This window comes from Mercenaria mercenaria, chromosome 5, assembly GCF_021730395.1.
Source record: "Mercenaria mercenaria strain notata chromosome 5, MADL_Memer_1, whole genome shotgun sequence".
In the NCBI taxonomy this organism is placed as follows: domain Eukaryota; kingdom Metazoa; phylum Mollusca; class Bivalvia; order Venerida; family Veneridae; genus Mercenaria; species Mercenaria mercenaria.
This window is the reverse complement of record NC_069365.1, coordinates 90,517,063-90,532,877: the sequence shown is the minus strand read 5'-3', so window position 1 is coordinate 90,532,877 and position 15,815 is coordinate 90,517,063. Positions and strand designations below refer to the sequence as shown.

Below are 15,815 nucleotides of genomic sequence, written 5' to 3'. Positions count from 1 at the left end.
AGCGCTACAATTTCGCGGCAATGTCAACATTTTATTTGTATAAACATCTCTTTAGGTGCCGTTGAACTGAATTATATAAATGAGTACTTGAAATGATTAAGGAACGCATACCGAGATTATTTTCCATGTGTTTGGTTTTGAATCAGACCAACATTGAAGCATCAATATTTCTCAAATTAATTGCTCCTACCACTTTGTATGAGCCCACAACGACGAGTCTTTGAAACTCATCGTCCTGGAATGAACAACGATGCACTACAAATGGCCGTGTTGATTGACAAGGAGGTTTAATGATATAGCATTTTTGCCTTAAATTTGTCTACAGTATTGTTAAGGCTGATTTTGCAATTTTTTTGTATCAACTATATTCAATCAAAGTACTGAAAGTACAGAAAGGCTGGCTACAACAAAACACTGGTACATTATTACGGGTACGTTTACGGGAGTAAACCAGGGTTCACGAGTGTAAACCATAGTTTACGAACGTGAACATATGTTAACGATCGAGAACTTACGTTTACGACCGTGAACATGGGTTTACGACCGTAAACATAGGTTTACGCTCGTGAACATAGGATAATGACCAAAAATCATAGTTTTGTTCGAGAAACCAAGTTTTTCGAACGTAAACCTAGGTTCAAGTTCGTAAACTATGGTTCACGCTCGTAAACCCAAGTTCATGGCCGTAAACATAGGTTCACGTCCGTAAACAATGGTTCTCGGCAATCAAATTATCAAATAATTACATTCTTGGTCGAAAAACTAGGATTATCGAATACTAACATAAATTTTCGAGCGAACACACAGGATAACGTCCGATAAACTAGGTTTCTAGATTGAACTTTTACTTTGATGCACAAGTTAATCAAGATGGTTCATCACAACAATACTCTATGCTCGCCTTAGTTTGATATGGAAAACCCATAATATCTAAGATTTTGCAAACATCTTTCCCGCACAATTTTCATTCAGTGTTTTGTGGTAGCCAGCCTTGCTGTACTTTCAGTACTTTGATTCGATCATGAATCTGGGTTCACGTTATAATTGGGCAACTTGCGTGGCATAACCGTTTATATATGTTTATAAAGAAGCAATAATAAACATTGAGGGACATAATATCAGATAAAGTATAAAGGTAGCAAACACAACATCTATACTTCGATATGCAACCCCCTCCCCACCCACACACATACATAAACACATTTATGAATGTATGAACACTGATCAGATGGGGTGATTTTCTTGTCGGTATGAGGGAGTACCACTATAAACCGGACTGTTAATGATTATGGTCTAGTCCTGTTCCTTCCCTAATACGATAATTAGGAAAATTGCCGGACCCGTAATAATGTACCTCCTTTTTTTGAAAAGTATTCCATTCCTACCATAGGCTGCTTTAACTAATTTTTCAGGGAGGCGTAGGTTCAAGCCCCACTAGGACCAATCTTTGTTCATTATATTTCTTCTTTCTAGTAAGAAAAACTGGTTTTTTTTACAATACTTATTATCATTGATTTGTCGTACAAAAGCGGACATTTTTCATTTGATTAGCCATTTCTTGCTGTTTAAATTGAATTTAACCTGAAGGGTGAATGTTTAGACATCTTTGAAAATACATTGTTACATTTTGCATAAGTTCTTGATTTTGCATCTGTTCTTTAGTTTACAAAGTTTGGAAGAAATGTAGGTAGGTCTTACTTCTGCCCTATGGTTCTTTTTGAATGTAGAGAGCAAGGCTATAATTCTTAAGAGTTGGAGCTTAATTTCTGTCCGATTAAATTCTCTTACTCGAGGCTCCCAAGAAAAATTGTTATCGACAATTTTATTTTGTGTTTTATAATTGTTACGCAATACTATGAGGTTTCATTTAGAAAAATATGAGGTAAAATGACTTCTCTGCGATCGTTTTGCGCAAAGCCTATCACTCTGAAACTTGTCTCTGTTTCAGCTGGAGGAAAAAACATAATTTATACAAGATTTACAAATAAAAAAACAATCAAACAACAACGACACAGTAAAAGTCGTTTAAAGATGCAACACAGTGCGAAACAGTGTTAACTTCAGGACTGTATCAATTAATGCATTTGTTAAACATTACCATTACGGGTCCACTATCTTAAAATAACCTGAAATACAGCTGAAAACGTGTGTTTAAACAAAAATCGCTTACATCTACGCCCTTTAAACAAAATGGTGACAAGGCATTTTTTTGCAATATATCTTTCAGCATTCGCCAGAATGTTTCTAAAATGAATTTAATATAGAAATAGCAAAAAAGAAAGAAAGAAAGAAAGAAAAAAAGAATATAGCATGGTCACTCTTTAGATATACAACTCGTAGAAAGTGGTCATTTGTTTCTTCTCACGTTACTGTGGCAATTCCACGCAGCGATTACGTCCCTTAGTACCTATAGCAAATGATCTGAAAGAATAGATTCTTACAACTTTAGCCGTAAATATAAGACCTGACATAACTCGTATCACTATAAGTTCATTTTAATTGATATTTCATATTTCTCATTTTCCATGTTATGTCAGGTCGTCGAATAATGTGCAGTGTAACTCAAATCGACAATTGTTTCTTGGAACCAGCGTTTGTTTAATTAGCTATTTACAGACCGGGTCATAATCCATAACGAAACGGTCAACAGTTTTGAGTTATGAAAAAGTTCCATTCATACAGACATTTCATTCATAGGGGCGAATTAATTTACCATCATTATGTAATATATTCTAATATTATCTTTCTAGTATTTACCGTTAGAAAAATAAAACATTAATATAACATGTTAAAGCAAATAGATTTACTGAAACAGGTAAGTTTAACAATCTTTATACAACTCTGTGGCAAAACTGATAAACGTGGCGAACTATTTGAATTGCGCATGAAATGGTTTTGTGTTGTCAGTCTCAGCACCTTTGAACTTTTGTTGAACTTTGCAGAATTTCGATTTATGGTTATAATAGTCTGGCGAATAAATTCGCCAGCCTAAAAATCAATACCTATTCATGTATGCAGAGTATATGATATTCATACAAAACATTCATACTCGTTTGGTTTCTGTCTGATACAGTATATATAGAAACGTCATAGCGGCCAATGGTGCTTCATCCTTGATTATGTTGTCCTGTAGATTGTTCCAGAACAAAAGGCAGACAAATTGATCATTTATGTGTCAGACAAAAGCCATCCAGAAACGATTAAAGCAAATGGGTCGAGTCAGACTGTATCATTTGCGGCTGTTCGTAACAATGCTTTAATCATTTACGCATTGCATTTTGAATGAGATAACTTTTAGGAGTAGGCTTCATTTTTGTAAGATCTGTATTGATGTAAAAATATGTATTGCTCTTGTTGTAGTTGTTGTAATCACAAGGAATAACAATGACCTTATACTGTTCTAAGTTCATTCACATGACCTGTATTCCATGCAAACTATTCCAGCAATTTCCCTAGATATCAAAAACAGCATGCACATGACTGACACAAATTGTTTAAATCTTCATATGGTTATCAATTATGATTATTGTCTTGCCTTTAGACGGGAGTCAAATTTGTTTGGAACATTGCCGATCGTTACTGTTCATACAATGGCGTCTACTCTTAGCTCGGTCATATTGTTTTTGCACTCCCGCCTTTTATTCGCTGTATAACAGCAGTATATATTGAAAATTGTTACTACAGATACGTAAGGGAATACGCTATTCAAATATGTGCATTTAAGGCGGCAGAGGGTTCTACGTATTTATAAGTATTAAGATGCTTTTAAATTTAGTTGAAAACAGAAAACATTTCTAATGTTTTAAGCACTTCTACTTTGCACTTAGTCAATAATCGCCTACATTTCAAGAACCAGTTGTCTAAATAACGAATGTTAAGCTTGGAATATTAGTAACTGTAACAACTTATGAATGTGTAATAGACCGGTTGCATGAATAATATTACAAAAGCCGAACTTAAGTGTGAAACAGTAGTTCATATACTGACTTAACAATTATAGCGTAACTGTATCTAAATATTTAATATTATTGTATTTAATGTATTAGTTTAAGTCGAAGAAGAAAGCCAAACCAAATATACATGCGCATGGACTATACATATTAAGTCATATTTATAAATGCCAAAGTGATGATCACTTAACAATTATGATACATTTTATGTTTTATGTAAAATAAACAAGTCTAACGGTGCAACATTTTCACTGCGAAAGAAACCAGAACATATATCTACAACAAAATCCAAATCTAAACAGACATAGTGCTCCAAACCTTATTTTTTGGTGCATTCCTTCCCAATAACTAACATTGAAATTAATCAAATAGGAATATCAAGCAATATCAGTTTAAGCAGTGGAAGTTTATTTTGCAAATTGCATGTGTGTTGATAGAAGAAGGGTTTCCAAGCCAGCAATTGATAGAAGTATCGTTTCAAAGCCAACGATCGCATAATAATGATCCTCTAAAATAACAACGCATGTTCAATATTCACGTTATTATTGATAACACACATTGCTGTCTACGTCTGTCTTCTGAATAGGGACAAGTGCTGTTATTGGTAAGTGGAAATTGCTGCTTATGAGTTATGCGCTGCAAATTAATGTTTTCCACTGGGCTCAAGATCAATTACTCACAACAGATGAAACGTCGTAACAGATCAAAAGGTCATATATATTTTGCTTGTTTTGCAATTAGTCGTTTGATTAATTTATTGATAACAGAACGCCACATTCAGGATTTCAGTTCTGGAAGTTGTTTCCTGTTCTTGCGAGTGGGCGCAGTTTGTAAATTTTGTAAATATTTTGTCCAGTGTAAAAAAAGAATACTGTTATATTTATACATGCCATACCAAACATAGCCATATATTTTGTTGTCGATTCGTCGTAAGTCTAGAAACAAACATTTTTACAATTCATACACGATATTAAGTTATAAGTTAATTGCTATCATTCAAGCACTGAGTATTACCAGAACTTACATGTCCTACTGAAATGTATTATTTCTACTTCTGTTCTGCAAACATAATATTACACTTTGTTTTGCCAGCTGCCGTAGGTACAGTTTTTACATTCAAATATAATCAAATATGAATCATCAAAATTCATACTATATTGTAATTCCAGACCACGTTTCTACAGACGAAGCAACACTCAGAATTTGAGTGTTGGGACTGAATTGATATAACTGGGGTGAAACCTCTATCCTACCGGGAATGTTTATTTTACAGGACGGCAAACTGCTATATTACACGCTGTAAAAAGAAAATAATACCATCCCCACCTACAAAAACGTGAACCAGATAACATTAGCAGACTACAACAGTGACTGTTACAAATGGCTTTCACACATACGTCCGTTTTTTTTTCTATCCAACACTGAAAGAGTGGATAGTATTTACTTGTATTGATATTAATGCGTACAATCATCTAAAGTGATATTGAAAAATCCTTCTGTGCACAATTATATGCACTGTATGTTTCAAAGTCAGGCCTGGCTATACGGAGGTCAGAGTTTAAAAAGGGACTTGGTAGATCATCTGATATGTAAATCATTGTGGTCAGAGCTAGGCCAATCTGCCAATATTGAATAATTTACTTTACCAGCATGACACATGGCTTATACAAGACTCAGCAAAATGTTATTATTAAATCTAGATCGACCTAGCCATGTGGGGTGACATTGTTTCGGGACGTTATGAGACGTGTAAGATAAGCACTCTTGATTCTTATCGTAACACAATATTTCACCATTAACTGGCTTTCTTAAAATTTGAATGACATATATTTATTATAACTGATAATGTTTCCTTGCTACTTTTTATCGTCGGCCATAAATGGTTGTGGCAGAAACAGCAGTTCGCGACATTGGTGGTAATGTATAGGGTATAAGATAAATGGAACTGCATTCAAGTCAAAAATTTTGTTTGTCATTTTCTCATTCAACATCGACATTTTACACTATTTACACGCTATTATTTCATATCAGACTGGGATTTCTGGTGATTTCACCGGTGCTGGAAAACTCCATCTTGCACCCCGGGGAATCTTATAACGTTTGTTTTCATCATAGGAGATATTCTGCTCATTGTGTATTTTTATGTTATCTCAGGTTAGTAAGTTATGTTTTCTTTCTTTATAAACTGCCTTTAAAGGTCAGCTAAAAAGACTCAAAAGAAGTAAAGAGCGATATTCTTTTAGCATTAATGGATAATTATAATGTAGACGCAATCTGTAAAGAGTTGACAAAAAATATAAACGTGGACCTTGATGATAATTTGGATACTGGGTCAGTAAATTCTTTTATACAGATTATTGAAACAGCTTGATCCCCTTGGAGCAACCAAGCAAAATGTCAGCAGACTCGACTTGGTTAAGTCTGTTCATGACAGGTAACAAAATGTGCAATACCAGTCGCAGTTTAAACTTTTGAACATTCTGGAGTTACGTAAACACTATATGAATACTTAATAAACCTTCATGCTGTATGAACAAAAGATATTGAGCTCTGATAACATTAAGATGATAAAGTACTTGAACTAACATAACAATGTTTATAAATAATTGATAGTAAAACAGTTACAGCGTTCAGGGGAATATAAAATGAGCCGTGCCATGGGAAAACCAACATAGTGGGTTTGCGACCAGCATGGATCCAGACCAGCCTGCGCATCCGCGCAGTCTGGTCAGGCTCCATGCTGTTCGCTTTTAAAGCCTATTGGAATTGGAGAAACTGTTAGCGAACAGCATGGAGCCTGACCAGACTGCGCGGATGTGCAGGCTGGTCTGGATCCATGCTGGTCGCAAACCCACTATGTTGGTTTTCTCATGGCACGGCTCAAATATCTTTGGAGTAAGCTTCGTACAAAGAGATGTGTATCATTTTTAATTGACTAAATCCCCATGCATCGATAGCTTTTATATAACATTTCAAAACTTTTCTGGCCGTCTGTTTCTCACAGAATCTTTGAATTATGAGATCGCAATATTTACTTCTAGCGATGAGAGGACTATATTTATTCTAAATAAATACATACTCGAACGCAAGTATTTATATCACTTATTGATAAAATAGAGAAAAGTAGAAACTTCACAGGTCGCTCAACACGACAAAAACGAAAATGTTGCAGGCTCGGTTTGATTGAGCCTGTTCATGGACGGTAGTGGAAATGCATGCTACCGCCCACGCCCTCTAGCCCCGGGTTGAGCAGAACTCAACATTTACACATGCTAAAAATACAAAAAGCAATTTAGAGACACCCGCAGCTGAATTCAAACGGTGTTGTAAGTAATGTATCGCTTTTGTTCGGGTAAAAAGATTTTGTATAGTAATTTTGAAATGATATTTCACCATTGCACTTTAAAGTTTGTTCATTTGGATATAAGTACTTAACTTTTCGAAATTGTTTTTATGGAACAGTTATATTTTTTCTTTTGTTCACCTATGTGTCTGACGAAATTTTACAAATAAATACATAATGTCCGTTAACTAGTACATGGCTGATGCACTTTGTTCAAGCATTAAACACGAGTTTCGGTTTGAAACACACTCTACAAGAATTTTTTGTTTGTACTTACTTGCCATGACTCCACTTGAAGATATCTAAGTAAGATAACTGCAATCGTAAAGATATGTTCAGCCGCTTTTGAAATGCAAGTAATATAATGTTATATACTCAGCAAGGGTTGCAAAAACATGAAATAATAAGGACCCGAGTATTTTTAAAGATTCTATGTATTGAACAAATCATGACATGAGCTTTGTTTTGGACTAAGATTAACCTTTCATATTTACGGGCAACATTATAAGTAGACACGTTTATACTAGTACTTATATCTGTATGTAAATGTGTCTACTTATGTTTTTATACTTATATTTGTATGTAGCCCGCCCGCTTAGCTCAGTAGGGAGAGCGTTGGTCTACGGATCGCGGAGACGCGAGTTCGATCCCCGGGCGGGGCGTATGTTCTCCGTGACGATTTGATAAAAGACATTGTGTCTGAAATCATTCGTCCTCCACCTCTTATAATTCATGTGGGGAATTTGGCAGTTACTTGCGGAGAACAGGTTTGTACTGGTACAGAATCCAGGAACACTGGTTAGGTTAACTGCCCGCCGTTACATGACTGACATACTGTCTAAAACGGCGTTAAACCCAGAACAAACAAATACATCTGTATGTATTATTAGCAATTAGGAGTGACCTGTCGCTTTTATTTTAAGATTTGGATTTTCCAGACTGTTCCATTTATTAAATAAGGGTTTGAAAGATATTTTACTTATCTAAAACTAGAAATATATTTCAAATACCGAGCAGATTGACATTGCATTGATAGTTTAGTTGGTAGAGTTGAGGAATCTTGCTAGTGATTTAACTTTTGCGATTAAGAGGCTGTGGGTTCGAAACCCATACAATAGAGATAGTACCTAAGTTTTTTAAAACATAGGTTTGAAGTTAAAAAGCTTTGAAATGAAGACAAGTGTCCATATATTTCTCAAAAACAGAAATATAGACAATATTTTAACCAGAAGTGCGGAGTTATGAGCATTTAATATTTTCATGTTAACGAAAATTTTGTGATCAAGGAAATGTAACTCATTTTAAACATGGAGAGCATAAACATCAAAGGGACATAATATAGTCAATATTTTCTAATTGGGTGCATTTGATTTAACATTCAACTTTGATCTGGATTGCTAAATACAGATCCATGATACTGTGTGCTAAAAATTTAGAACATCTGGAACAGTCTATTAACAGCAAAACTATGCTTTAGCAGAATCTAAATAGTTAAGCTCTAACTGGGACTCGAACCCAGGACCTCTCACACCTAAGGCAGACACTCTACCACTTCGCTATAACAGCAGTAGCTAATAGCTATGCAGTTCAATTGCTGGATTACATTGCGTGAACTGGAACAATAATCGGTGAACTCCGGATTATCGGCGTATTCGCTTTGTTACCTAACGGCAATTTTTGTGTAAAGAAAAAATGTAATCTAATGATGCCAACGTCATAATCGGTCAAAACTGCCCAAATTTCTCTGACGTGTTGTTTAGAGTATGAACTTACTAACTGGTAGTACCAGTAAAATATTACTTACACTGAATCTTTTATATTTGCCCTTTTTGCAGCTGTCGAACGGCAAAGACGGTGAGTTTTGTCCAAATATAAGTAATTATTTTACCAGTTTTGAGAGGATTTCAGTTGATGGGAAATTACAGTTACAGACTAAATACCTTTCTGCAACACATGGAGTCATTAGCATTCACTGTCAATCAGTATTATGACTAAGATCGACTGTCATTCATTCATTTCAAGGTTTCATAGACAGAGTCCAATGTTTACATTTTTATCGTAACCGGTGCACTTGTAAAAATCACTTTTGTTTGAAAAATCAAAGTATGCGAAGAGCTATGGTACGGTCTCTACATAGAAGACGACTTTTTTATGACTGAATTTGTTTTATTTTATTTTTCATGTTTTTTTTTATTTCATTTTATTTCATCATTTCAATTTCGTTTTTAATTTCATTCAAACAATTTCAATACATTCAATACATTTCAAACACACGCGCCAAATGGAGCATCCTCACACTCGCTGGCGGCGTCGGTTTCCTCCTAATAAGTGTCATCAGCTAGATGAATGACTAAATCGTCAAGAGCTATGTCAACCATGTTGAATAATTCACAATCATAAAGAAATTTGAAAAACCTGTGTTATATGCGAAAATAGCAAAATGATACAAGTAATGCAATTCAAATACATCTTTAACATTATTATCATTTTAAATGTATGTTACCAAAATATAAAATGAAACAAAAAAATTAAATGTAATATATATATATATATTGATCTCCGCTGGAATTCGAACTCACAAAAGTTAGATTCTAGAGGCGTCACGCTTACCACTGCACCACGGCGTCTAATTGTCGAAGAGGCAGTCATTTAAATATTTATTATAAAAATATGTTATATAAAGGTAGGGTACCCCTTTACTGAAGTGGTTTATTCCAGTAACCTTTCAAATCTATTAATAAAAGCGACAGGTCACTCCTAAATGCTAGTACACGGGGAATATCTAGCTATGAAATAATAATACTGTGGAATCAAGGTCAGGAGTAATATAGAAAGTAATTTTAAATATTAACAATCTCTCAGAAGCGACTATGGATATTTACTTAATCTTTCAACACTGGACATTATTTTTGACAAAAGAAATTGTGTAAATTTAATGCACCATACAATAATTAAGCAAATATTAACGGCCATGCTTGTTGGAAGAACAACGGAAGTTCTACGACGGTATATATAGTTTAACTGTGTTTAAACAAATTGAAAATAAATTGCGAATGTAGCCTTTCGCGTGGAAAAGATTACGTAAAATAATTGCAAGCCACACGTGGTTATTCACGTTTTAACTTCACATTTTGATTCTTTCTAGCATGTAGTTTGCAAAATATGATAATTGCATGCAACTCCCATAATTGTAGAAAAATAAATACCATTGATTTTTTTTCACACAAAAATTAATAATATGCCGCATAATTTACAATCGTCTAATTATTATATTGCATACTTGAAACTGCACAAAACAATTATAGTTTTATCTCAATTTGTACGACATTGATGCCTTATTTCAATTATTGTTAAGCTCAACATGTCACTTTTTACATGTTACGTTACGTTACAAGCAGTATAAAGTAAGAGCGAAACTGTCTGAACTAATTTATATCTATTTAATGGAAATATTTGTATTTGTTCGGGATTTGTATGCAGACAAACACATTGATCTTTTCTAATTGCCTCATTCACTTATGGTTTTGTTTTTCGTGGTGTAGAAGCCTTGATGTCACAAAAGACATGAAGTAGCATTAAGAACACAAATCAAATTGGTGTAGACTACTTATGTACCGGCTGTATTCTCATGGAAAGCCGTAGTGGATAAATCAAACGCATTAAGCAATACATGTACTAATGTGAGAAACGATACAGTAAAGATACATCATGCAAGAAGTAGCAGGAGTTCCACATTTTAATAAGTACAACATATAGGGTACTTCGAACTTTTTGAATTATTAACAACAGTGTTTACAGAAAGATGTCCCTAGTGAGACAAAGTGTGTCCTGGGAAACACTGGCAGCAATAGGTCTCTATCTAAATTACTAACATTAAAGATGACAAACGTTTAACAACGCAATTGAAAATCTCATGATGACAGATTGTGTTTATCCTACTGTGTTTGTATTAAATGTGGAAGCATTTTCGGATGCATATGGGAAATATTTGATACATTCAATGCTACTTAAAGGGTTAACATTACAATTGTTTTGAATTTTATTCAAACTGAAACGAAACATGCCATATCAGAACATACTTCATACCATCTGAAAAAAAATAATAATAAGACCTTTCACTTCAGCAATATCTTCACTGTATGGTGAAACTTATATTTTTTTTAAAATTTCATTTCGTCATAAATAAGTCAGTAATTAAGATATACTCCGCAGGAAGAAATTATAGGTATTTTTAATGATATATGTCCAGTATATGTAACAACTATACTGAAGTATTTATTCAATGCCCCATTTTAAAGAAAAATTTATTTCGAAAAACTGATGAGTTTTTACATGAAACCGCAATCTATACATATACAGCATATTTTGGGTGTTCAGTAATAATATTGAGACACTGTACCATATAACATGTAGTAAGTTTTTCTGGAGATGGTCAAACCATAGACAGCTTTTATATTTATCTTTGGGTTTTACGGCGCACCAACACAGTATATGTTATATGGCGCCAAACAGGACTACAAATTTTGGTCTCACATCTCATTTACATTGAAATAAAAGCATGAGGTATGGAATCAAAATTTGCATACCTGCGGGATTCACAGAACCAAGTGTTAAGACCCTATTAGTCGCCTCTTACGATCATGCAAGGGTACAACCCTGTGTATGTACATGTATTATGCTACAGAAAATCATGGTTTAATTCTAGCTGTGAAACACCGTAATTGCATTGATAAAATCACCTTTGTACAACTGACGCTTAATTACAATGAATGTTCACCTGATGCAAAGAAATCAGTACCACTGTCGCGTTAAAATCTATGTTACAGATACATTTTTTTTTGGATTTAATGAGGTTCTGAAGACAACCTTTATTGGACTAATACGTTGTGAACCTGTCAACAGACAGAGTTAATGCTACGTTATGTTATGTTTTAGTATCCAATAATTTATGTAAGCTTTCACGATATTATCTAAATTTACAAGACATTTACACGTCCTTAAAGCCGTTACATTTGGCTCTCCAGATACATTCATGTCACAGCTACCACATTTAGTATCATTGTATTGATATGAAGGTATTAACGCTTAGAATTAGAGCAATTTTTTGCGATTACTTACATTTAGTATAAACGCATTTATTTGAGATTATTTACGTTTAGTATTAGAGTATCTATATGTAACTTGCTACTCAAAAATGTATCGGGTTAGTTAAGTGTATGTAATTATCCTGAATCTTAGATCTTAAATATATTATGATTGTTTGATATTTAATTATAGCTGACCGAAGTAAAGCACACGTTTCATACATATGTACATGAAGGGAGGACGTTAGGGCATAAATGTCATGAGCAAGATAGTATGAGATCAAACGCCGTAGATTTATGGAAATGGTTACAACAGCATGTGTACTGTATGCCAATATTAAAAAGGGCAAACATCTGATAACATAACTGAAAGTCTCCGAAGTATCAAATGAAACATAATATATATCATAACAAAGTAAGTTTGTACGAACAGAGTATTAACTAAACGAGTTTATTAATTCACAATAGTTAAAATGAGAAATTAAAAGAAAATATGTGATGAGTATATAATCATCCATGGCAACCAACTCGGTGGAAACGAGTTTGATCAAACTTAAATATCAGTATAAGTTGACTGGATACAAAACGACTTTCTGTTACCTGTATAATCATTGTGACAGTTCAGTATAATAATTATGTTCTAGATCTCGCGTTAGTAAAACTATTAAAATGGTTATAGTTCTTAGGGCCGAATAAAAAAGAAGTAAACGAATGATATCTGAAATATTGTCATTAAAGTGCAATTATTTACGTAGCAAATTTACAGTTCCAATACCAAAACAATTAATCCATTAATGTCACCTCTTGAGACATTCAACAACGTGATAACAATAAAACAAAAACATTTCAAACAGCACTGAAAATACCATGCAACATGTTTTATTTATATGAGAAACTAATAGTTGCACTTGTTCTCTTCATTTGCATATTAGAACCACGCAGTATTTTTGATAGAATACAAACATATATGTGTAGTAGATGTTAAAAATGAAACTAATATAATTCCTTCTATTATTCAATTAATTCCATCGTCGCAGACATTACAGTTATGGTGTCATTAAGCTTTGAAAATACAAGAAAAATATGTCATCGATTCAGAGCTTTAATAGTTACCCCGGTAACCTATTACAAGGAGAACTGAACACGATTTCACACAAACAAAAAACAATAAATATGTAACTCAAGGCAAGTCAAAATCCTATTTCCGTCGTCTTCTTTGTAATAAAGTATTTATATTAAACCTTAACTAAGTAATATTAGATGAAATGAGACAGCCTGTAATTAATGTTTTTGATTAGATCCACATCTTTTTAAAGACTTTTATTCAAACGGCTTAAGGCTGGATGGCAAATAAAGGAATCTGATTGAAAACAGAGTTTGCTAAAGGTCAAAGCTATTAATAATATTCAATTTCGTTTATATTATGATACCGTATGTATTAGCCGATTGTATAAATAATTCTCTTTCAAATGCAACTATTTCTCGTTGCAATGTATCACATGTTTCTTTTATTTAGTATAATGAAACGCAGCAGTATATCATATTTTGGTTGTTAACATTCTTCAAGTTGACCGAATTGACTTTGGTGAACAGGAGGTTGTGAACTTGATAAAACGTGATACAACGTGATATAAATCAATAAATATCTTTTGTTTGGAAATTTTAGACCATATAGTGAAGTAACTATTATGCATAAAATGAAATACCAGTGTTGATAACAGTAATTAAAAAACTGTTCGTTATTATCATTTATTTCAGAACATTTGTAAAGAAAATATACGATGTGAAACCAATTCAAAATATGGACCACAACTGCAGCGAATAATGTAAAGGTATTCTCAATTAATCATGACACAATTTACCCCAAAAACGATAAAGAATACGAAATATGGAAGCCTACTAAATTTAAGCAACTTTATTCAAAATATTTCTTACTAAAAACTCAAACACGTGACTTTTTAAACCACATCCTATTCTTATCAGTCTTTCATTTCAAGCGTCTAAGATCACAACTAATATCATGTTTTTCACATCATAATCGCTACCTTTAGATAACAAACATATGCAGCATACCGATTGCAAGAGTTTATCAATAGATATTAAAACGTACTGAATTACTAGAATAAACATTCAGAATGGATCGGAAAGAAAACATATTGATATTTATTCAAATATTTGCAAAATTGAATTTTTAATATAAAAGCAAAGCATTTTCTCCTCGTAAAAATATAAAATATATAAAAATTCTAGAAAACCAAAAATACAATCACCGTCTTCATTTTTTATGCTTCATGTGTATTTCAAAGTTCTGTTTTTGTTTCTCATACAATATTTAGCCTACATTACTTTCTTTAGCGTATATCCAAAAACATATAAGTGAGTTTTAAATCGCGAGTTAATAAGATTCAATAACAAACAAATGGACAATAAAAATTCAACAATTAAACGTGGGTGTTTAAATAAAATTAGTAAAATTAGGAACGAATAGTTTTAAACATATAATCAACACATAATCTTTTACTATACTCGATACAAATATCATAGCCTTGAAACATTAAGTAAAACTGTTTCTAACCATAACAAAAATATTGCAATTGTTAATATCAGTAATGTACAGAAAGTTAAGATCAATGAATACTTACCGATATTTAGTTCAAAGTTCGTCTGAGCAGCACGTGCAGGGGAAAAAAGCACGATGATCACTAATATTACTCCTGCACACCCTTTATCCGCCATGATTTTCATTTGTCATACTGTACCCATTATAAATGAATAAATTTACTGCCACCTTGTCTTTTATACTCTAAAATCCCTGCCGCTGTATCTATGACGTCACATTGTCCTCGAGTGTCAATTGTACTTCATTAAATGTACCATTAACCATGTGTACTCAAAAATCCAATTAACAAAAAAAAATGTTTAATTTACGGTCACCAGTGTCTGTTTGAAAACAATACGAAAATTGCTCTAAACATAATGTTCAGCGTTTTATAGCGAATCTCGCTGATTTTTTGTTTGCCATGTTATTACAGAGAGTAGTTCTCTATAGTTTATTCAATAGAATAGGTATGCAGTGGAGTCATGCAATTGGCTTTCCAGTGGTCGATAGAGTGAAGCTCTATTATACCATTATACTATAAGCTCTGTCAATTTCACAGATTTTTTGCGAAGATAACGCTGTAATACTTTAATATTTTAGTGATTTGTTTCGTTTGCCATTTCATATGCAATAAAAGAAATATTACGTACACAAACGTAAATGGCTATCACTCAGTAGCTTTTATTGACAAGACATAATATATAGGAGTTCTCTCTTGAAAAGACGATTCTAAGCCATTTATTACAATATCGTGAGACATATGCAATATGGAAAAATATCTAGAAAAATATATTTAGAAATTTTCTAATCGATTTTGGGTTTCATTATTTTTCCAGTTA

General features: G+C 33.2%; 1 protein-coding gene across 3 annotated transcripts in view; it reads right to left on the bottom strand.

Moving 5' to 3' along the window:
- The window catches only part of LOC123557909 (glutamate receptor 1-like), a 75,750-nt gene extending 60,291 nt beyond the window's left edge, over positions 1–15,459 (bottom strand). For 2 of the 3 annotated variants that reach the window (XM_053544271.1, XM_053544272.1), the window contains exon 1: positions 15,020–15,458. In XM_053544271.1, coding sequence (XP_053400246.1) covers positions 15,020–15,122 — 103 coding nt within the window. In that variant the 5' untranslated portion in view covers positions 15,123–15,458. Of the gene's footprint in view, positions 1–15,019 lie in introns of all 3 variants that reach the window. The other variant, XM_045349693.2, reaches the window with a different exon arrangement.
- Between the last annotated feature and the right edge of the window lie 356 nt (positions 15,460–15,815).